General features: G+C 51.5%; 1 protein-coding gene across 5 annotated transcripts in view; it reads right to left on the bottom strand.

Annotated features, from left to right (window-relative positions):
* Prdm16 (PR/SET domain 16) overlaps positions 1-23371 on the bottom strand; it is a 320426-nt gene that overhangs the window by 211146 nt on the left and 85909 nt on the right. For all 5 annotated transcript variants that reach the window (XM_029476235.2, XM_029476241.2, XM_029476236.2 and 2 more), the window contains exon 2: positions 526-875. In XM_029476235.2, the coding sequence (XP_029332095.1) occupies positions 526-875 (350 nt within the window). The remainder of the gene's footprint in view (positions 1-525; positions 876-23371) is intronic.

Below are 23371 nucleotides of genomic sequence, written 5' to 3'. Positions count from 1 at the left end.
AGGATGAGGTCCCCTCATGGTCCATTAGGAGACTTGTCAAACCATGGTAAGGCTTATGCGGGATACATAGCCGCCAGGCCCGCTGTGCAAGCTGCCTCAGCCTGATGGAGATGGACTAGAGCGCTCAGCATTCTTTTAGAGCCACTTCTTCAGAAGCATGTTTAGCTGCTCCTTTTAGAACATTCAGCTATCCCACAGTGAGGTTGGGTTAGCACCTCCATCCAGCAGGAGGCACAAGATGTTTTAAAACATGAGCTCATAAAAGACACATTTCCGGGAAGAGGGTGCCGCAGCCGTCGGGGCTGACGGGCATCCGAGGGGATTGCAATGTTTTCTGAGTCACGTCATGCGAGCTGCTGGATAAAATAACCCTGGGAAATGTGACATTCGAACGCTCTCTCTCGCTCTCTCTTTCTCCAACAGACCAAGCCTCCTGCCTGGGGCAGTGGCTGCACCAGCTTTATAAATAGATTGAACACAAGATAAATGGCTACGATCAATCATGCTCAGACTGGGCACACTCACCTCCCATCCAAAGTCGGCCTCCTTCAGTGCGGCCCGGGGCGTCACCACGTAGGGGCCAAACCTCTCCCCGATTTCCATCTTCCGCTTGGCCCAGATCCCCAGGCCAGCTCCTGGTATGGAGGACTCTCGTAGCTCGAAGTCTGGTGGGATTGGAATGTCTTCAGGAATGTAGACAGGAGCCTCATAGGGCGAGCCCTCCTTGGGAGTGAAGTCCTCGCTGGTAGGGAAGGGGGACGGTGGCCCCATGGGGATGGGGGACAGGATGCCGTCCTCGGTCTCCTCCTCGGCACTCTGGCCGGCCAGCAGGTCCGGGTCAGGTTCATACATATTATTTACAACGTCACCGTCACCTAAAGAGATAAGGTAGCATCAGCCTCTGCAGCAGGGACTCCCCAGGGATGTGGCCCTTGTAGAACCAAAGGGCCCAGAAGCCCCGGCAGACATCCAGCTGCTACCCCTTGCATAACAGATGCCACCTCTGCAATATCCTATACCTGGCAGCGGGCATGCAGTGCCAGCACCTCCCCAGGGAGGAGATCCCACCAGGCTCCTTGAGGGACCAACATGCTACAGGCAGTACAGCCCTCACTAGCTCACTGTTTGCAAATGTGTGAGAGGTGGGAGTTTCATCCGCAGCCACCTGAGGGTGTGCTGCTGCCCAGCTCCGCTACAGAGAAGCAGAGGCAAAGCTGAGGCAGAGGAGTCAAGGCTGTAGTGGGGACAGTGAAATATTTGCTACCAAATAACTCCAGCACTTGTCTGTAGCCTCCCTTAGAGGTTGGTGAACCGGGATGGTTTTGAGAAAATTCAGAATTTGGGTTCATGTGAGATTTGCTTAAAAATGGCCACCCCAGCACAAGGCTACTCTAGACACTGCACTGGGCTGGCCAGGTCCTGTACAGGGTTTTTGTACATTCCTGGTGACCTCAAGGCAGGTCAGGGATAGCCGAGGTCGTGGGCATGGTGCTTGAGCTGCAGGACACAGGACTGAGCAAAAGGAAGAGGCCCCCAGCTTATCTGTGGGGGATGGGCTTCGCTCTAGGGGCCATCATGACCAAAGGCTGACATCAAGATGAATATAACAGAGGAGCCTTGGCACAGGAAGGCTGTGATGGTATTGGGCAGGAAGGGTCTAAGAGGGCAAAGAAGAGATCAGTCAGAAAGGGAATCGGGAGTTCCTGGCATCCACCCCACGGCACCGCAAACCCAGTGAAACCAAGAAGGACTCGACAGAGCCAGAAGGCCAGACCAGCTCAAGGCCCCAGCGATACGAATAAGCAAATGCCCGGATTATGTTCTGTCCACACCAGGGTCTATGCACTAGAAGCAAGAAGCCTACTTTGTTGCAACGGAGACAGACGTCAGAAGCATACGCATGGCCCAGAAGGCTTGGGGCCTTGTCCTGTAGCTATTCTGAAATACACAGCACATTACTATGAACCATCCTGCTACACCTCCATCCATTTTTCCTCTCTAGCTGTAACTCTGTCCCGACTGACCAGCGTCTTCCCTTTCTCTGCCCCTCCTCCACGGCGGTGCCATCCCAGTCATCCTGACTTGGACATTCCCTGATGCCTACGCCATGTACACACCATAAACATCACACCGTAGCCTGTAAATTCTGACTCATCCCCCTATGTAAATATCACTATTCCCATAAAGGCTCGCTCATTTTTCCAGTATGTGCATAGTTGGAAACACCGCTGTGTCTTGTCACTACATATGATCGCGATTCGCCTGCTAAGACTTTAAAAGTATATTCTGTAAGATGGAAGGCCAACGTCATGCTTCTTCAAAGCATCCAAAAGAGGCAGATCTGTAAAGGTTATGAGGGGCTGGGAGATGGCCGCTAATAGGAGCCTTTCTCCTGTGGGTGGTGAGAGTGTTCCAGAATTAGACAGAGGTAGAGGTTGGTTGCACAACGCAGGAAAGTGTGCTAAGAACCACTGAATTGCGTGCTTTAGAATGGACACTTTCTGTACGGAGAACCTGACCTTAGGCAGTGCAGAAAGCCAGAGGGGTTGGGGGAGGCTCACAGAATGGCTCCTAGCTGAGCGTGCTGACCCCTGATCCAAATCTCCCAGGTCAGTTCTGTCCTACCACTGGTCTGTTGACCTGTGGAAGTCACCCAGGAGCCATGTCCCATGCCTGTCCCTGCTCCTTGACGTTGGCTGGTGAAACAGAAGCCTCCAGGGAGACAAGAACTTTTCAAGTGCGAGGGGAAAAAATGATTTCAGATTCCCCACGTTGGCTGCAAACAAACTGACTGAGGAAGTAACAAAATGTTTTCTTTCAAAAGAAACTGATGTCTCCGGGGAGGGGGGGAGAAATCGTGCCGATAACACTTATTTAATTTAGCGGCATTCACAGAAGTAATGACTATGTTTTAAGTGGGCAACGGTTCCTTTTTAATTGGCTGGTGGGATCCTTTCAGGGACTCAGCAACACGAAGGCAGCGCAGCTCCCTCCGCCCAAAGCCTGGTGGTGTTTAGCTTTGAAAGAACACCCCCATAAACCTTTCCATTGCCTGTGTGAGGCAGAAAGGTAAATTAGAAAGGGGGGTAATTAACAAGCCACCTTATTATTCGGAACTCATAACTGCACAGAGCTCACAAACAAAGTCGTGCTGGAAGCCCATGTTCCCCCCGTGAAGTGTTCCTTAACTCTTTCGGGGCGCTGATGCCATCTGCCCTTCAGAGTGGCTAGGAAGCAGAGGAGGACATCGGGAGCTCTGACAGGTCCAAGGAGGGCAATGTCCCTGTGAGGTGTATTGGCACCTCAGGGCTACTTCGTTTTCTTTCTTTCGTTTTTTTTTTTTTCTTTTCTTTTCTTTTCAGTTTGAGTTCAACTTCCTCAAACCCCTCACCTACTCACAGAAACCATCAACTTTAAGACTGGCCCTAACTGGAGGCCCAGCAAACAGCTGGAGAGAAAGCAGTGTTTCCTGTCGATTAGAGGATTAGAGGTAGGCCTGTGCCCCGGCCCAGCCTCCTGTGCCCAGGTGGTCATGAGGTTAAGTGACAGCTTCCTTCTTTCCATTCTGCTGTCCTCTCCCCTGCGCTGGGGGGAGAGCTCTGTTCATGGGTGGGCACTGAGGGTCCAGGAGGCCTAATGAGTGTGCACAGAGCACATTTTGAGGGAGGAGCATATTTCCTGAGGCCCTGAAGAGCCAGTCCCCTGCTCTGAATTTTGGAGTCCTGGAGGAGCTAGGCATGAGTCACTCAGTTTGGGAGTGGGGGGCAGGGAGTGGGGAATCTTATGTTCAACGTAGAGACCAGCTTTTCTTTCTCATGAGCTCCAGGTAAGATATCCTCAGAGGTGACAGCCCTTCCCTCTGCCCAGGGTAGACAGGCATACTCCCAGAGTGTGTCTGTAATGGCAGATCCATTTTCCAGACCATGTTCTCGGCCAGGTAGAAGAGCAGTGCCCAAGACCATGAGCCCCTTGTGATTGTGACTGGGAGATGGTGTCATTGATTGGTTGGAAGGCCTACAGTCTTTGTTTGGACCTTGCAATGGCTTCAGGCTGGGGATTCTTGGCTGGAGCTATCATTCATAAAATGTTAAACATGGAGGGGAGGGTACAGGGAGCAGCATTGGCTAGCCCTGGAGGCAAGTGGTTCTAAGCCACTACCTCTGCTCTTCATCCTAGAAGCTCCTGCTGGATGCCCTGGGCTCCAGCTGAGCCTGTTCCTAGTGAACTCCATACCAAGTCCCTCTAAGCATAATGCCAGCCAATGTTCCAATGACCATCATGACTCTATGGTGGGCATCAGACCTCAACTCCTCCCCAGAAGCAGGGACGCATCACTGGCTGGGAACCCACCATGACCTCACACTCCACTCAGCTTTGGATTCCACCCAACTGGGTTTTAGGGTTTTAGTGTTGGGTCTCTTCTGACCTCACATGAGGAGGCTTTCTGTCCCCTCACTGAGAACACAAGCCATGTGTCTTCAGAAACTCCACTGAAGAACAACCATGGATGGGAAACCAAGGCCTAGAAAAACCAGGGAGGGGGTGGTGGTGGGGGGAGGCAGAGAGAGACAGACAGAGAGATGGGTAGAGAGATAGACAGACAGATACAGAGAGACAGAAGCAGAGGCAGAGAGAGAAACAGATGGAGATAGAAACAAAGACAGGGAGACAGACACAGGGGGAGACAGAAACAGAGACAAAGAGACAGAAACAGAAAAGTAGAGACAGACAGAGACAAAGACAGAGAGACAGAGACAGAGAGACAGCATACAGTGCGCTCACATGCTAAACTCTGGGACAGTTTGTTAAACAATAGTGTCAACCAGCAGCAGAGGGCCTGTCATGGTATCCCCCAGGCTGGGGCTCTGCATCAGACATGCCAGTAACATCTGTAAAGGGTGGTCACTGCCTGTCCTGCCACCAACAGGCAGATTTAAACCTTAGTCAGTGGCCAGAGGGAGCCTGAGGAACTTTCTCAGTTGATGGATCTTTTGCTACAGTTCTTGTTTTATTTGTTTTATTGTGAGGTCGAGTTTAAAGGAGAAGTCATCTTGCTTGAAGGCTTGGAGTAGGCAGTGTGAAAGTCACACAGGGCAATGGAAGTGCTTCTGTCCATCAATCAGGCAATCAGGGCAGTGTGTGTGTGTGTGTGTGTGTGTGTGTGTGTGTGTGTGTGTGTGTGTATGTGTGTGTGTGTATGTGTGTGTGTGAGTGTGTGCGCCCATCAATCAGGCAATCAGGGCAGAGTGTGTGTGTGTGTGTATACAGAAGTGTGGGCACATGAGAGCTTTGTGTAAGCATGTGTATATGTGAGCACAGGTAATGGTGGGGAACCCTAAACACAGGACCTTGCGGCCTACACAGATCGGCCCTCTACAAGTTTATTGCCTTTTGCCTAGAGGGTCCTGAAGGAAAAGGGGGACATGGAAGGATGCCGGAAGCCCCAACCACATGCTCAGCAAGCAGTAGGTGGAGGCTCTGAGAGGTCCCTGGGGCACCCTGATAGGGCCTGGATGGTGCTATGGGTGATCTTCACTGCTGGGAGGTGAGACCTCCCCTAAAGGCAACTAGAGGCCTTCGCTGGCACTTCCCTCAGGAGGATCAGGCCAGACTCTTCAACTCATTGTTATCTCAGGATACTTCCAAATGGCTACAGGAATATTCTGACTTCATTTTGCACCCCCAAACCATGGCATAAGGTCATACATAGGTCATAGGTCACAAGCCCATGCCAGCTATGCCCATAGAGGAAGACACCATGCTGACAGTGTTAAGTCTACCCTTAAGAGTGAAGAAGTCAGGCCGGGTATTTGCTCAGCTCAGCAATGACAAGGCAGATATCTCCTGGAAATGAAGGAAGCAGAGATGAGGGTCAGGACCAAAGGATAGAGCCTTCTAGAGAGGACACAGCCTCAGATCTGTGGTGTCCAGGACAGGTCCTAAGCAGGTGCAACACTACTTATTGGACGTGCGGAGTATTTGGGTCAGGACAAGGTAGCCAGTCATGATCTGCATCTTGACTGTGGCAGAGACACAGGCCAAGCCTGGGGCGCAGATCAGTATACATGGCACGTGTTAAGAATGAGTCCCTAGGCATTGTCTACATCAATAACCTGTGCTCAAGGATGGAATGAGGTACCCCGAAAGAACTCTAAGGTTGGCGGAAGCAGTCTGGATGACCTGTGTTCTTGGTTTTAGAAAAACTCAAGGCCATATTGTAGAGGGCAGATGGAAAGCCACGGGCTAAGAGCCCTGCACCACCACACATTTCCACTAATTTTTTTTTTCACACACATGCAAAAGAAACTGTTGGCACCAGGAGGGTCTACACAACAAGAATGATTTTCAAAAATGGGTATGGGTAAGCAGCAGCTGGGGTTCTGGCCCCTGGTTCCTTCTAGGTCCCTGTGGCAACTAACTCATCATTAACTCAGTATTGCTCAGAACCAGGAAATAGCAATACCAGATCAGCCCATAATCTTACTTCTCTCTAAGGAAATCAGACCAAGCAAGATGGGGTAGAAAGGTGCCCAAGTGCATAACTCTGTGAGTAGATATGTGTGTGTAGTGGTTTGAATGAGAATAGCCCCCATTGGCTCATATATTTGAATGCTTGGTCTAGAGCTTGTGGAACTGTTTTGAGAAGGACTAAGGAGGAGGTATGTCACTGGGGGATGGGATTTGGATTTTTAAAAGCCCATGCCAGGCCCAGTCTCTGGCTCTCTACTTCTAACTTCCAGATCAGGATGTAAGCTCTCAGCTACTGCTCTAGAACCATGCCTACTTCCCCACTGATATGCTCCCCCCCCCATAATGGCCACAAGACACAGAAAGACAGAGAGACACTCATACACATACAAACACACACATGCAGACACACAGAGAAATACACACACACAAGACACAGAAAGAGAGAGAGACACTCATACGCATACAAACACACACATGCAGAGAGAAACACACACAGCTACACACACAGGCACACACAGAGAGAGAAATACACACACACAAGACACAGAGAGACAGAGACACTCATACACATACAAACACACACATGCAGAGAGAAACACACACAGCTACACACACAGGCACACACACACAGAGAAATACACACACACAAGACACAGAGAGACAGAGACACTCATACACATACAAACACACACATGCAGAGAGAAACACACACAGGCACACGCACACAGAGAAACACACACACATAAGACACAGAGAGACAGAGAGACACTCATATACACACACAGGCACAGAGAGAAACACACAGATACATGCACTCAGGCACACACACACACACATGCACATAAACACACAGGTATGCAAATGTGTGCACACATACACACACAGGAGTACATACACATACACACACAGGAGTACACACACACACACACACACACGAAGAAGAATCCCTGAGCCTATTCAGAAGCACAGACTGAACAGTGAGTGACCTTTGGTACAAACTGAAAACTTGGGGTTTTCTTTTCTTGCTCAGTCACATTCACCCCCATCCTGTAAGTTTAGAAACCGAAGCAGCTAAAGAGGGACGGTGCCTTGAGATGCGTCCTACAGGCCAGATGAAGTAAGGACTGAGGGGCACCCAGCAATTTGCCCTGTCTCTACTCTATGACAATTCCTCTGGCCACTGTCCCAAAGCCAGAGGGTCAGCAACCCACTGTCCTCATCTGATTGGATGGTGACTCTGAATGGCCACTACTGTCTTTCCCAGAAGGGAGAGAGAAGAAGGGAGGGGCAAGACCCTTGCATGGACAAGCTGCTCCAGAGGGTACTTGGGTGGGTGGCATAGGCCTGTTCTGCTTGTGGATGTGGAAAGGGACAGCCTTTCCTGGTGAGGTCATGCAGGCTGGCTGCAGCCCTACTCAATACTCCATAGCCATTATAACCACCCTTGAGGTCCAGGGGCCCCAGAAAGAAAGAGTTCCTGATAGCCTTCACAGAATGGAGGCCCTCAGGAGTCCCTGTCCCAGACTCTGCCCACTGCTGTAGGGCATGGAGGGCACTGCCCTCATGGTCATTCTCAGAGGACTTGAATAGCTCATGTGACAGTGGCCCTTAGACCTGGCCAGCTCTTTGGAGCTCTGACGTTCCTACTGTATAGCTGAGGTCAGACCACATACTCTGAGTCCACAGAGGGGTGTGTGGTTGGCCAGACCCAGCCTGTTGGATTCCTAGCAGCTCTGGGCCACCCAATCTCTCCCCAGGAGCCCATCCTTCTAAGCTCAGGGCTAGCTCTGCACAAGCTGACTGACCCAGACATATAAGGCACAGTCAGGAGTATTGTGCACCACTGATCAGTGCATGTTCTTTCCCCGGGGGAGTTACAGCTGCACTTGTCAGAAAGCCACAAGGCTTCTGGTAGCTCATCACCCTGTTTGGCAGAACAGCAGACCCAAGTCTGAAGGATCTTTTTCAAGCTTTCTGGGGTTCAGAGGCCCAGTACAGATTTGAAGGGTCAAAAGGAGTCTACTCAGAATTACCCAGAACTGACCTGAGAACAAAGGAAAAGCCATCCCATGCCCTGAAGAAAAGAAAGCCTGCCTGAGACAAGGTACACCCCAACTGTCTCAGAAACCACCCAGGCCTCCTCACTCATTGCCCCCTCAACAATGTGGGCAGGGAGAAGATTCACACCCCTTTCCACAGAATGATGAGCTATAGGTTCAGTGAAACCCAACCCTGGCTATGCCTTGTATTTTTTTTTAAAGAAAATATGGTGGTGGCCAGGTGCCACATGCACCATTTCTTGCAGAGGATCAGCCACTTGGCAAGGCAGCAACGATCTGAAGCTGCCATCCTGCAAGCCAGCATCAAGGACTCCTGGCATGCTTGCTCTTGAATAAAATAGCATGACCAACCACAGGGTACCCCACCCCAAAGGTATCTCAAGTTAGCTTAAGTAGAACTTAACACCCACTAATCAATTCAGCTTGACTTATGGAATATATGTGGCCACAGAAGTGAGGACATACTTCAGGATGAACAACAGTCAGTCATTAAGGTTTTGAGGAAACAGTCCCCAGCTGGCCACATGACATCAAACTCCGGAGGTTGTTGAGATGATCCAAAGGAGTCTTACGATATGCTGTCACTCCCTGGTTCTGTCTGCTCCTGTCAGGCCTGCTGGATACTGCTAGCTTTAATTTCGGCTCACTATCTGAAGAGTCGTTTACTAATTGAGCCCATGGCATATGTGGCTGTTTACTGCACTTTATCTAATTCTCCCAGAGCCCACAAGACAGACAGCATTGTTACATCAATGACATGAAGCCTAGAGAGTGGTGGTATACTTACCATGTTTAGATGTTGCTAGCTGAGGAACTACACAGTACTCATTCTAAGGTAGCCACACTTTATCCACATTTACAGTGAGAAGCTATTCACAAGAGGCATTTACTGAGGGCCTAACCATGGGGACAGACTGGATGAATGAATGTGTGGGTGAGTGAATGGATAGGTGGAGATGAGCAGATAGGTGGATGAATGAGTGTATGGGTGTGGGTGGGTGAGGATGGGTGCTTAATGAATGCTAGATGGTTGGGTGAGTGGATGACTGGATGGGTGGATGGGTGAATGGGTAGATGGGTGGGTGGATGAGGGGGTAAATGAATGTTAAATGTTTGAGTAGTGGGTGGGTGGATGAGGGGATAGATGTACGGGTGAGTGGAGGGGTGGGTAAATGGATGGATGGACAGATGGATAGATGGGTAGATGAATGGATGGGTGGATGGATCGATGGATGGATGGGTGGGTGGGTGGGTGGATGGATGAGTGGATGGATCGATGGATGGATGGGTGGGTGGGTGGGTGGATGGATGAGTGGATGGATAGATGATGGATAGGTGGATGGATGGATCGATGGATGGATGGATGGGTGGGTGGGTGGATGGATGAGTGGATGGATAGATGATGGATAGGTGGATGGATGGATGGATGGATGGGTGGGTGGGTGGATGGAGGGTGGATGGATGAATGAGTGGATATATGGATAGGTGGGTGGGTGGATGGTTGGATATTCAGATGAAGTGGGTGAGTAGATGGCTAAATGGATGGGTAAGGTTAGTGGATGACAGACAGCTAAATGAGTAAATAGGCTTGAGTGGATAGATTTATGAATGGATATGTAGGTGGTGAATGGGTAGGCATACATATGAATGAATGGGCAGATCAGAGTGTGGATGAATCTACCGATGAATGGATGGGGGTGGGGGAGACTCCTGAGGCAAGTTATTTTGTTTGTTTTGGTTTTGACTTTGAGGCAAGGCTCACTATGTATCCCCATCTGGCCGTGAACTTACTCTGTAGCCCAGACTCCCCTGGAAGTCACAATCTACCTGTCTCTGTCTCCAAAGTGCAGGGATTACAGGAGTGAGCTACCACATTCAGTTGATGGAGAAAGTTCCCAGTGGGGACGCTGAATGTCAGGACCTTGCCTTTCCTTCCTCAGAATGGAAGTTCACTGGCACAGGTCTGCTTCCATTCTCCTCCACTCTGATTGGTTAAACTAGCATTCTCCTCCACTCTGATTGGTTAAACTAGCATTCTCCTCCACTCTGATTGGTTAAACTAGCATTCTCCTCCACTCTGATTGGTTAAACTAGCATTCTCCTCCACTCTGAATGGTTAAACTAGCATTCTCCTCCACTCTGATTGGTTAAACTAGCATTCTCCTCCACTCTGATTGGTTAAACTAGCATTCTCCTCCACTCTGATTGGCTAAACTAGCATTCTCCTCCACTCTGATTGGTTAAACTAGCATTCTCCTCCACTCTGATTGGTTAAACTAGCATTCTCCTCCACTCTGATTGGCTAAACTAGCACACTCCTCCACTGATTGGTTAAACTAGAAAGATACATTTTTCCGCCCACACAGCCCCCTCCTCTTGAAAGTGAGCCAGAGGTTTTTTACTATGTCCCTTCAAAGCCTGCCCTTTGACCCTCTTTCCACTTGTGTGGGGTAGCCTGCCTGGTTCAGCATGCCACGGCTATGCTTGTGAATTATGGGTCTCAACCAAAGGCCTGCCTGGCTCTGAGATGCTGCCTCCCACCTGAAGAAAAGGCAGAGTTTGGCCTCTAACCTTTGTCTCCTCTTCCCTCTCACAGACAAGTGAGGAGAAGGGCTGTGAATGAGTCCTTCAGGCAACCCAGCAAAGCTACACATCCCAGGAGCTGTGAGCGCTGCTGAGTTGAAGGAAAAGGGCAGACCCTGCTTGGTCTCCAGGAGCCGCTGAGGTACGTTATTCTCAGGGGACAGTGAGAGGTCCTTAAACCTAATGGGGAGGGGTTCGGCAGTTTCTGCACAGCCACTGTGACAGACAAACCAGACACGGACACTTCTTCCAGAAGGTTCTGGGATGCCAGAGGAGTTTCCTGAAGACTCACTCCCAAAATGGGTTGTTAGGAAGGGGTGTCCAGGAGTTGATGGGCTCCTACATTCTTGTGCCCTCTGTTTTGAAACACCCGATACTGCGCTGATTGTCCCAAGCCCAAGGACTCAAACTCTCAAGAACACCCTGTTAAGAGATTGTGCACCCCCCTCCTGACAGGGCCCTGCCTCGTCTGCAGCGAGCTGCCTGTCAGCATTCTTCCAGAGCCGGGACCGATCCCAGCAGCTGTTAACACAGCAGATTAATAGAGCCAAGGAATGATGGCTCTGCAAACATGCTAAATGTTAATAATAATCAATCGCCGTTTACATTCTCAACCCTGTCCGCAGGGATGGCCCCAGCTGCAGAGCTGATGCAACCAAATTGCCATTAGAGCTTGGGGGGAGCCTGGGTGGCTTGGTGGTTAGCGCTGGCTGACCTGAATGTGGCACAGGCCTCTCTGAGCCGTTTCTCCAAAGATAGGGTATATGGAGATGACCTGGCAAGGAGCTTGGGCTGCCCACTTGGTTTCTTCATCCTGGCTGAAGTCACCCACACGACCTAGCCATTCACTCCTTGGTCTTTGTCATAATTATGAAGGGAAGCAAGGATCCCACCCCAGAACTGCCTCCTCTTTACAGATGAAGAACGAAGCAATTCCAGGCCTGTCCCTGGTAGGAGCCTACACTAACCTTGAAGTAGATCTCCGGCTACCCTTATTAATGGCTGGCTCACTCAGGTCAAGTCCAAATACCTCAGAATGGGGCTTTACTTAAAAATAATTTATCTATAAATGCACGGACTTCTGATGAGGTTAGACTGGGCTGCAACCCAGAGTGAGTCTCTGGAGGAATACAACCCTGCCACACCTGAACTACAGACATCCAGCTTAGATCACCCAGGCAATGACAGTTTGTTCCACTGGTTCCAAAAGCCATGCTGGCAACCCCTTCCTGCAGCCTTGAGTGGTTTCTGTCCTTTACTATTCAACCCATTTCACAGTAAAAGAGGCCACAAGTTGAGGACGAAGAGCCGGGCCTAGAAGCCAATGGCTGAGCCCAATTAGCCCATGCTAACCTAGGGTGTGTCCTGTGACCACTCCTCCCAGTGTCTGAGCCACCTGCTCAGACAAACCCCAGCCTACCTCAAAGAAATCGCAAGCCATTGGGCTCAAAGATAACCAAATCTATCCAAAGAGGAGGTAAACAGCCAGGCCCACCCTGTCCCACCCCCCACTCCTGCACAGCCCACCAGGGTCCAGGAGCCCAGGGCCAGCAACCTGAACCCAGCCCTTACTGAGGGCCATGGAAGGCGCTGGCCAGCCCCGGCCACCTGGCCCCACTTAAGGCCTGATGCATTATTCCAACATGATTATTTGTCCTGCAATGCTCTGGGGACACTGAGCTCTGCGGCAAACCCCGCATCTTCCATTTCCTGGCCGCCTCCATCGCCCGGGGCAGGCAGGCACTGAATGGCCGTGATGCCTCTGTAATTTTTATCAAGGCTTGTTCCTGGTAAAAAGCCTCTTTGTTTCAGAGAGATGTGATTTGGCCTTTTTCTTCCTCTCCTTTATTCCTTCGTTAATATACCACTTCCCCGAGCCCCGGGGGCAGCGAGGTAGCCCACGGATCGCTCAAATCTTAGTGTTTTTTTCTTCTAAATCACAGCAAGGCTCCCTGGCCCCGCTGAGCCCAGTCTGAGTTGGCGGGCTGAGCGGGTGCCCTCTTTAACCCTTTGCCTCCTGAACGGTCAACATGCTGTCACCTCGAATTTCAGGGTGGGAGGGTTGGCTACAGATACCAGCTCTGGAACCTCCAATCCAGGCGGAGGTTTAGAAATAACTGGAGTAAACTGGATGAAGCAGGGCTCGGTGGCCCAGACCCAGCCTGACGTGGGCAAGGCCCTGATTTCTACACCCGGCCGTGAAGAAAAATATTCTAAATTGACTGGTGGCAGAGTACACATCACATAAAACCTTAGCTGTCTCTAGCGACAGATCAGTGACATTAAGCACAGTGACATCAGGAAGCACAATGCACTCACGCGGGCCCTTCTCTTGAACACTTCCCATGTTGGATCTGAAACTCTGTGTCCATTAAATATGAATCACCCACCCCCTTTCCTCTTCAGGTCTGAGCAGCCGCCATTTTGCCATCTGTCTTTATGAAGCCGACTCCTCCAGGGGCCAGTCGTAAGCAGACTGGAACAGGACTTGGCCTTGGCAGATCGGCTTATCTCACCGAGCACCTTGTCCTCAAGGTCCCTCCCGAGTCGCAGGGTGCATTGTAACTAACTTCCTTTCTGGGTCTGAGTGGTGCCCCACCGTGTGAGTAAACCGTGCTTGACTCCAAAGACACAGTGGCTTCCACCCTCTGGCTGGTGTGAATAATACAAGGCTGAACACAGGTCTATCTCTGGATGCTTGGCTTAACAGGCTCTTCCCCCCAGAGTGAAGCCTGCTTCTGGCCAACAGCTGCTGCTCTCCTGAAATGAGGAGGTGAGGAGAAGATGCCCACCTCACCACCCCACCCTCGGCTGATCTCCTCTCCCACAGTTAGCTAGGCAGTTCCTACAATTTGTCCACGTGGCTACCTAGGGTGAGTGGCCTAGGTGACTGGCTTATACAGTGGGCACCCCATTCTGGTACACAGTGGCCCCAGGTCAGAAACCCAAGCTCGGATCTACTGGCTGAGTTGCTATCTTGGGGTTTGGTGCTTGGAAGATTCCCAGTCCTTCGTGACTGAGGGAAAGCTTCATTCCCCTCAGCCTCTCTTGAGTACTTAGCTAGGCTTGCTCAGGCATTTCAGAGTTCTCTAGGACTTTTTTTTAACAGAGTCAACCAGAGCCCAGGAGGGACCTGGGCCTACTCAGTCTAAAGGGGCCTACATGAGAGGACTTAGCATGGTCAGGCTTGGGAAACCAAGTTCTTCATACACCCCTGTCTGTCTACAGACCCAGAAGCCGTGATGGATTATTTGCAAGATGGAGTACAGGAATTCCACCTTTCCCAGAGTCCACACCTGCCTGCTGCAGGATCCCAGAGAAGGCTCCGGGCCATTGGGTGCTGCAGTATGCTTGGCCAGGGTGAGCTAAATGTGTTCTCCTGGTGCCTGGTCTCTGCTCTGTTTCCCTGCCTCTCTGCCCTCAGCAGCATGGTGGAGGAGCAAGGGGTTAAATGCTGAGCAAACGCTATGACAACTGTCACCAAACTATTTATAGACACATTTATCTCTGTAGCTCCTACCAGACAGCCTGTGGCTGCCATTCACAGGCCAGAGTAAGGTCGCAAGTAACCCATATGCCTCAAGAAAACGGGGGTGAGGTGGCATGCCAGGGGGCAGGCGGGGGGGAGTGGCTGCCCTCTGCCTGCAAGGCTGGCTTCTGGGAACATGGGTACTGGGATTGGCTTGCCGTTTTCCCAAGCTGCTCTTAGGGGTAGGGTGAGTCCAGCAGGCTCTCTTAACAGGGGGTTGGGGGACAGTGGGATTAGTGGTCCTGCGTGATTGGCACCATGAGGCAGAGGATGAAAGGTACCAGTTTCTGAGCCTTTTCCTCTGTGGCCTTGGCTGCAGACAGGGCAAGCCCCAGGTCCTCAATGGCTGTGAATGCTTGGTGAAGGTGGGTCAGCATCAGGGAGGGGCACGTTCACTGGCCTTCAGCCTTGGGGGGGGGGCAGCTGGAGTGGCTCTGTTGTCTGCGTTGGACCTGGGTCTTCAGGGTCCTTCTTGTACACTCCTAGACCCCGCCTCTTCTGGGCGCTATGGCCACTGGCTCTGTGCCCTGTCCTGGCCTCCCACCAAACCAGGGGGAAAGAGCTAGGATGCTGAGCCTCTTTGCCACCAGGGCTGGGACAGGGGGCCACCAATATGCTTTGTGGGAACACAGTGCCACCTTGTGACCTGGCTCCCAGGGGCCAGGCAGATAGTTTGGGGTGGGGGGACTACATTTCCCAGGGGGCACACGCTTTCATTTTTTGTTTTTGTATGTTTGTTTTTCTGTTCTCCCTTCAAATGATGTCCACAAGCTGGGGCAGAGTCTGGTGTTTGCAGGGATGAAGGATCAGCTTGAGAGCACCCCTCCCTCCACAGACCAGAGCCCCCTCCCTATGGGACTGGGGGCGGTACCCTCTACTGCCCACCCCCAAGCTGCTTCCTCCTCTTCCACTCCCCTTCCAGAAGGCTGCAGGTGGATGGCCGCCTGGCCCTCTGGCCCATTCTGTCTAATAAAGACGTTTATAGTTTTAACCATCAAATAAAGTGCTTAACTCCTCCTGGTTCTCTGCTCTGCCACTCTGCAGCTTCATTTAGCAAGCCAGTGGTGAAAAGGGGGGGGGGGAGAAGGAAAGAGAAAGAAAAAAAATTCATTAATTTTTATTAACAGGGAGAGCCATTTGTTCCCTGTGACAATATTTGACTTGTCGAAATGATTTTCACCTCTGCCACGAGGTGCGCGCTCTCCACATACATCACCCGATTACTCGGAGCGCGCCGGCCGCGGTCATTAGGCAGTGAATTAACAGCAGTCCCCACCACTATTAATCACCCTGACAAAGGCGTTAGCTCGCCGCTGACCCGAGCACGGCCCACGGACACAGCAGCCCGGGAGAAGGCCCCGAGCTGGGGGAGGTGACAGTGTGGTAGTGGGTGCCTGGCGGGTCCCTGCACCGCCCTTAAGGTCTTGACAAAGCAAGCAGGAGAGTCCCCAAGCCCTGGTGGCAGTGATGTGGCACTGTGGTGGCAGCACAGGCAGCAGCAGGGTCTCGGATGCTTTTCCTGTTTTTCAGTGACCTTCCCTGCCCAGGTGCTATAGTGACACACCCTTATTCCTCACCGCCAGCCTGGGAGCACGGCCTTTAGCATCCCATTTTGCAGTTCAGGAGACAGAAACGGACAGACCAGGACCTGCCCAAGGAGTGTCACCAGAATTCTTATCTAGGCCCAGTGACTTCCTAGCCCCCCCCCCCCATCTTGGCTCTTACAATTGCCCCAAAGCCTTGAAGGGAGGCACTGGGTGGCTGGAGTGTGTTCTCCTCTCTGGGCTTCCAGAGAAGAAGACATGCTGATCCTAAACCAAATGATGAGGCCCCAGGATCAAGGGTCTTAGGAATTGTTCTTGTGGAGTTTACTTTCCAGGCTCTCTGTCTCTCTGTCTCTCTGACTCTGACTCTGTCTCTGTCTCTGTCTCTGTCTCTCTCTCTCTCTCTCTCTCTCTGTCTCTCTCTCTGTGTGTGTGTGAGCTTTCTTCACATACATGCTGGGCTTTCTACTGAGCATGCAGGGTCACAGAGGCTCAGACAGGGAAAGTCCCTGAACACCCCTCCTCCAAGAAAGACCCTGAGGGCTGTGCACCTCAGCCATTCCTTGGGATTTCTGCCTTGCAAGAAGACCTCATCTTTTGAGGGTCACAGATCCAGGGCTATAGCTACACGTCCCTCTTACTGGCTCCAAACATGTCCTGAGAGCACAGCTGGGAGTCATCTGCCTTGAGAGCTAGACCCACCAGCTCCTGCAATTGTCTGGATGCCCCATGGCTGCTCACCCTCAAAAGGGAGGGATGGCACCCACCTGCTGGGACCTTCTAGGACTCTGAGTACCCCTCACAGGCAGGTCAGATGACAGCACCCACCAGCCCCTTCCTCCCCTCGATCCCTGACATTCGCCATATTTTCCATGTTAACCCAATTAATCAGCTCAACGTTTTAAACCAATTTCTTCAAATTAACCCAGGCATCAGATCAGTATCTTAGTCTGGGCTAAATCAGAGTTTGAAAGAGCTGGGGAGGTGGGAGGGGAGGGAGCCCCCCCCACTTGTCTTTCTCTGAGCTTCTCATTTTTTATGCCTCAGCAAATTTCCTAATTTTCCTCATTAGCAACTAATTTACAAGTCTCAACACTCTTTCCACCTGTCCCTTTCATCGAGAACTTTGCAAAATTGGAAATAGCCACTTGCTCACTTGTACGATGCTGGTTTCTCAGCGTCCAGAAAACAGGGCCGATGCTGGGTGGGATCAGAGACAATTCTAAAGCCCCATGAAGTGGCAAAAGGGGGCCCTTCTCTTCCTGTGGGGGGTTCGCGACGGGAGACGGTTCAACCAGACCATACCGCGGTATGAACATGACTCCCATGGCCAGCACCCTGACACCCTCCCCTGACACCTATGTCTCCCCCTAATCATGTGGCCTGAATTGGAGTCTCAGGTCTAGATTCCCAGGGAACTGAGGCAGCTTTGTGCATGGACATTTGCTGGTTATGAGAATGCCCTTGGATGGGATCTTCTTCAGAAGTTCTCAAGTAAAAGGGTATCTGTAGTGGGCTTACGCCTCAGCTCACGCTTTGTCTTTGAAACCGACACTTTATCAAGCTCAGCAGTGATGGCACTAGTACAGACCAGCATCCACCCAGCCCTTGCTACTTACAGGGCACAATCTGAACTGGTTCATGCTATCTCCACAGGGGTCCCTCCAGGGTGAAGCAGGGAGAGGAAGAACAGAAGCTGGTTCAAGGCCTAAGTACCCTTACTCCAGGGTTTAGCTGTAGGTACTTGCCCAAGAGGCTTGAGGTGTCTGAGCCTCCTGGTATCTCTGCAGCAAGACCACCTTGAGAATGAGTGGCTTCCACTTATGCCCCTGATCTATCCAGAGCCCAGGGTGCCCTGGCATGAGAATGGGTTCGCTTTACAAGGGAGAACCTTGGGCTTGCCCAAAGAGGCAGAGACACTGCCTCAGGCTTGGTTCTAGCTTCGGCCCACCAGCCTCTCCAACCACCAGAACGTGCTGGTGATTGGAGGGGCCCATGAAGTTCGCAACCTGTGGTTCAGGAGAATGAGCCAGTGGGACAGACCCAGGCCATGGATAATGGGTGAGGTCATATCCCCTTAACTCTTTCTTTAAAAAAAAAAAAAGACTGCATTTCTTTATCATGATTACTTTAAAAAATATTTATTTATCTTTATTTCTCCACATACTTATATATGCGTGTGGAGGTCAGAGGACATCGTTCAGCAGTTGCTTCTCTCCTTCCACCATGTACATCCCAGAGATTGAACTCAGGTCACGGGGTTTTGGCAGTAAGTGCCTTTACCCATTGACCTATCTTGTGAGCCCTCAGCTCTTTCTTTTAAATCCTCTAAAGGAGTCTCTTCCCCAAGGCAATGGCAGTGGCCAAGAAGGTTACATTTAATGAGGCCTGAAGCAGCCATGCATAGCAGAAGCAAAGTTCCCCAACAACTGAGCTCCTCCCTGGGTTGCCTGGAGGCCCGTTTTGTCTCTAGAATTTTCTATGCATAGACCCTTGGAGTGCTGCTCCTCCTCAGCCTAACATACCTGTCCCACTGTGCCTGGCTAGGCCCCCTGGGCCCTGAGATACATCTCTGGGTACCACTGTCCCCAGCCCAGCAGTAAAGAACCACAACCACTGAGCAGCACCCTGAACTGTTTCTCATTACCCGCCTGCATCAGTTTGATTTTCTCTGTTAAGCAAAGGGTGATGGGCAAAGCTAGACCCACACATCCATGATTTCCTGGCAGTTAATTAATGCTACCCAAACAGAAAGTTAGGTGACCGTCCCATGTGTCATCCAGAACAGGCAGGAGATGGGAAGCAGGCAGGCAAGTCACTCCACACACATCCCACAACGACTCCTTCCTGAGCCCCCATTCCACCTGTTCTTTCATTTGGTCACATGGTAGGTCACGTCAGAAGGTTTCCAGTCTCAATCTCTTCAGGGGAACCAGAGAGAGAGGGCATCCGGAGCCTTTGTTATTGATCCAAGTGGTTTGTGTCTGGGTAAGCTGTCAAGCGTGAGCCAACCAATGGCAAAGAAAAGGTGAACACGGTGAGGAAGAACACTGCAGGGAGACGGCATGTGGTGCTAGAACTCTAGAATGCCAGGGCTGGGCTAGCCTGCTGGTGGCACGAGTTAGAGTCTGTTCTTGCTCATCATCACAACACACCCCGTAGGAGCTGGGTACCTGTCTGAAGGATGAGGCTCGCTTGGGACTCAGAAATCAGAACTCTGTACCCCCTCTTCACACCACAGTCTCCTCCCATGATGCAAGCCTTGCCCCATGGTCACAGCAAAGCTGTGACCTCATTCCCTCTCGGGTCAGCTCACTTGACCATGCCTCTTGCAAGCCACTCGCCCGCCTCTGGTATTTAGAGAGCAATCTCTTACGGGCCACACTGCCTTCCAGGCACTCCTCTGCTGAGGCTTGCTCTGTGCTCAGCAGGGCATTTGGATCACTAGGATGGAGCCCAGCAGAAGGACCTGGGTGCAGAGTTCACCCTTTCTCACTTGGCAAGGTCTGTGACTCAGAAGGCAAGAAACTCATTCCTGCAAGCTGCCAGTCTCCCTCCTGCCCCCCTCCCCCCAGAAGACTGACACTGATCATGTTTCCAAAAATTAGGACCAAGGAGGCAAAACCTTTTAGGTGACAAAACTTTTATCGTCTCGGGCGGCCTCGTTACATTGCTTGCCAACCTCAGACAACTTAAATAATTTTAAATCTTTACTTATTTATTTATTTATTTAATCTTAAGAGAACCACGAAAACAGAATAGGTATCACATATGACACTTAGCTCTTGGCTAGATGTCTGACTGGTGCATAAACCAAAGCGTAAGTCCACAGGAGACATGGGTCTTGGGGCCTATGAGAAAGGGGGTGATGATGTCTCAGAAGCAACAGCAGTAGAGAGGAACGGACAGAGGATGTCTCAGCCTGGAAGCAGCATACTATCCTCAGGGGGTTCCCTGGAGACTCAAGAAATAGGACATCCGTGGATATTTATGGCCCCTGTGTCCTGGTGTCCCTCAAGTTCACCTGTGGCTCCCTATCCCCAGCTCAGTCTGCCGCCAGGATGCTTGCAGGACTGAGTACTTGGGCTGAAGGTGGATTCCCAAGGTGATCTGTCACCCATGGGACGGTGCCATCATGAACAGAGAAATACAGACACACACCATTCGCCTCACGTGGACGCAAAGGAAGCCTTCGGAGCCTCTTGGGAAACCCGCACTTCAGACTCTAGAACTTCAAAGGATAAACCCCTGCTGCTTGAGGCCCCTGGTCTGGGCGCTGTGCTTAGCCAGTCCTGGAAAACCAATATCCCCCCAATCTCAGTAGATAGGGTTTGTGTAGTAGCTTTGTAACAAACCCCGGTGTGTCAGCCGCTAAGGGGTTTGGCAGTCTGGTGGTTACGCAAAGCTGGGCGGGGGGTAGGGGGTGTCTGCGTGCTCCACCTGGAGATTTCCAGGTGGAAACAGTGGTGCTGACTCTCATTAGAGGACCCTGGAAGGGGTTTCTACAGATACCTTCTTTCAAGATCTCTGGGGATCCGAGGGTTCCAGAAGTGTGGGTGAAATGCCCTTTCACCTTTGAACTTTGCTCTCTGACTGCTAACATTCCTCCTCTACAAAGCAGAAGCAAAGGAGGAGAGGATACAGCAGTATTTACCGGAAAGCAAACCTCTTTCTAATTGAGTGTGGTCACTGCCTTCCATCCAGCTGCCTGGTTGCTGTTGAGCCTCACTGACTTGCTTCCTGGAAACAGTGTCATCTTCCTAGCCAGGCACTCGAAAAGCTGGGGAAGGGGCTGATGCCTGGCAGTGTTGGTGGGCCTATGACCTGAACCAGCACAGAAAAGCAAAGGGGAGCCTGACACTGAGCAGGCTGCTAACCACAGAGAATCCTGAGGAGCTCAGAACCTGTCTGCTGCCCCGGTATAAGTGATCTTCCTAAACACATGGGTTGGCAGATCCACAGACAGAGAAGGCTAAAGGGGGCAACTCTGTGTGATAAGGGGGCTGTTGTATACAGAGTGGTAATGGCCACACAACCCGCAGGACAGACTCGGTGCCACCAAAGGGCACGCTGCCGGGAAACTGGATTGGCATATATTACATCTTGCAGTCTTCCAGAATTCAAAACACAAAGCCATTTCTCGGGCGGGCCTGTTCCCCACATCACAGACAACCTTTCCCGTGGTCTTCAGAAGTAACCTTTCTTCCCGGCCCAGGGATCAGGCCTCCTGCGGGCCACAGTCAGTCACGCTTGGTTTTTGGACAACACAGCTAGCACAAAGTGACTTTGCACAAGAAATGAAGAAGGTCCAGGGTAGGCTGGATCCTTGGGGCCTCGGGGGGCACAAAAAGGAAGCAGCTGGCAGAGACCCTTCGTGTTCCAGGGGCTCGTGACAAAGTGCCTCCTGAGCCGGCCTGGCGGCCCGGCCGTGTCACTGGGAACACAAAGGACACTGCCAAGAAAGTGATTTTAAACCTAATTGTTCCAGTTCCTTTTGTTAAATGTCTTTAGGGGTGCCTGGAGATCTGCTCGCAGAGAGTGCAGCGAAGGCGCACACCGCGGAACTTGTAAACAAGACCAAGAAGCAGCCACTTTTGCCTAAAAACAAGAAGTGCCGCAGCGTGCGAATTTTTACATGCTGGGTACAATCTCTGCACAAATATTCAAGGAAAACCATCCCAGCTCCCTCCCGGCCTGGGGTGGGTTTGCGGCTGGGGGCCATCTTTGGTGACCAGCTTCTCCTGCAGCCGAGCGGGCAGGGGACACTTAATTGTGGAGCCGGTTTGCTGGCAGGAAGCCCTGCCTCGTCCAGCGGGCAGCCAGCATGATAATGAGACAGTTTCTATGGAAATGAGCTTATAACTATTCATTTTCTCCCCATTCCCGACCCATCCACAAAGAGGGTTTCCAAAATGACCCCCATTTTCCTACCCCCAACATCTCCTCACACCATTGCCCGACCCGCTAATCAGCTCGGGGAGAAAGGAAAGAGGAAATGCTGTCCTTTGACAAGATGTGGGAAACCACCTCGATTTGTGCTCCGTGTGGCTGTGACCAGAAAACAAAGAACCCTCGCCGGATCCGGGGGCCAAGTTTCAAGTAAACTTTTCCGGACGCACCAAGCAAGTGTGTTTTTGTGTGTATTTTCTGGTAAGATCTGAACGCTCCCTTGCCACTTCTTAAGAACCTCTGAACGCTGCTCTGTTCTTGCTTCCTTTCTCACTGCATGCCCTCACCTGTCAGTCGCTCTCTTGAACCCTGGGTGCTTTGGAACATTAAAGAACCGAGGAGGAAGGGGCCTCGGTTTAAATGACAGGAAACACACTCCCAGCTCCCCGCTCCGTGATGAAGAAGAGCAGGGATGGGCATCATGGACCTACATTCTGGCTGTATTTTCCTGAGCCTTTTAAGATCTCTAGATTGCCAGGAGGCATAGTGATGGAATAAGGGAAAAGCTCAGGCCCACAGAGGCATCGTGACCAACAAATAGCACCATGGGTCTCAGGCCTTTTCCAGCTGTGTGGCTCTGGATCTGATAAGGCAGCTGACATCTAGGAGTTCTGGATGTTCTTCTCAGAAGCCCAGGGAGGAACTCACCTGCACAGCAGTGTGTGGGGGGCGTGTGGGGGTGTGGGAGTGACAGGTGGTGACTGCAGCCTCTAGGCTGCGTCAGGGCAGAGCTCACTATCACAAAGAGCTGCAGCTTTCACTTGATGTGACTCTAGGACACCTAGAGAGAGAGAGACCCTAGATTTGGGGCCTGTTCTCCGAGAGGAGGAAGATTGGAAAAGGCAGCTCTGAAGGTCACAAAGTTACTGTGACCAGCTTCGGTGCACACAGTAGGTATAACGGGAATGTGGAAATGGATGGCGAGTTCATAAATGGGGATGGGGGGCAGAGAGGGAGAGGCAAGAAAGGCCATCCTGGCCATGCCACCAGAATGGGTGTGCACTGGGCATCCAGGACACTGTGAGTGTAGGGGATTTGAGGTCGCTACAGTGTCCAAGAAAAGGCCCTGCCATCCACTGGACATACGTCCTCTTTCTGTCCTGTCCAAATGACCTAAGGTTCACTGCTAGTGTTTGGGTGCCAGTCCCTGCAGGGCCCACTCATTTATTGGCCACTGACTAGCCATGAAGTTCTGCCTATAGCCCAGAACTCCCCAGAGATGATCCCAGTAGAGA

The sequence above is a fragment of the Mus caroli genome, unplaced genomic scaffold (assembly GCF_978045245.1).
Source record: "Mus caroli unplaced genomic scaffold, Mus_caroli_1 scaffold_6, whole genome shotgun sequence".
Lineage (NCBI taxonomy): Eukaryota > Metazoa > Chordata > Mammalia > Rodentia > Muridae > Mus > Mus caroli.
Note: the sequence above shows the minus strand (reverse complement) of the source record. Positions and strands in the feature narration are given on the sequence as shown.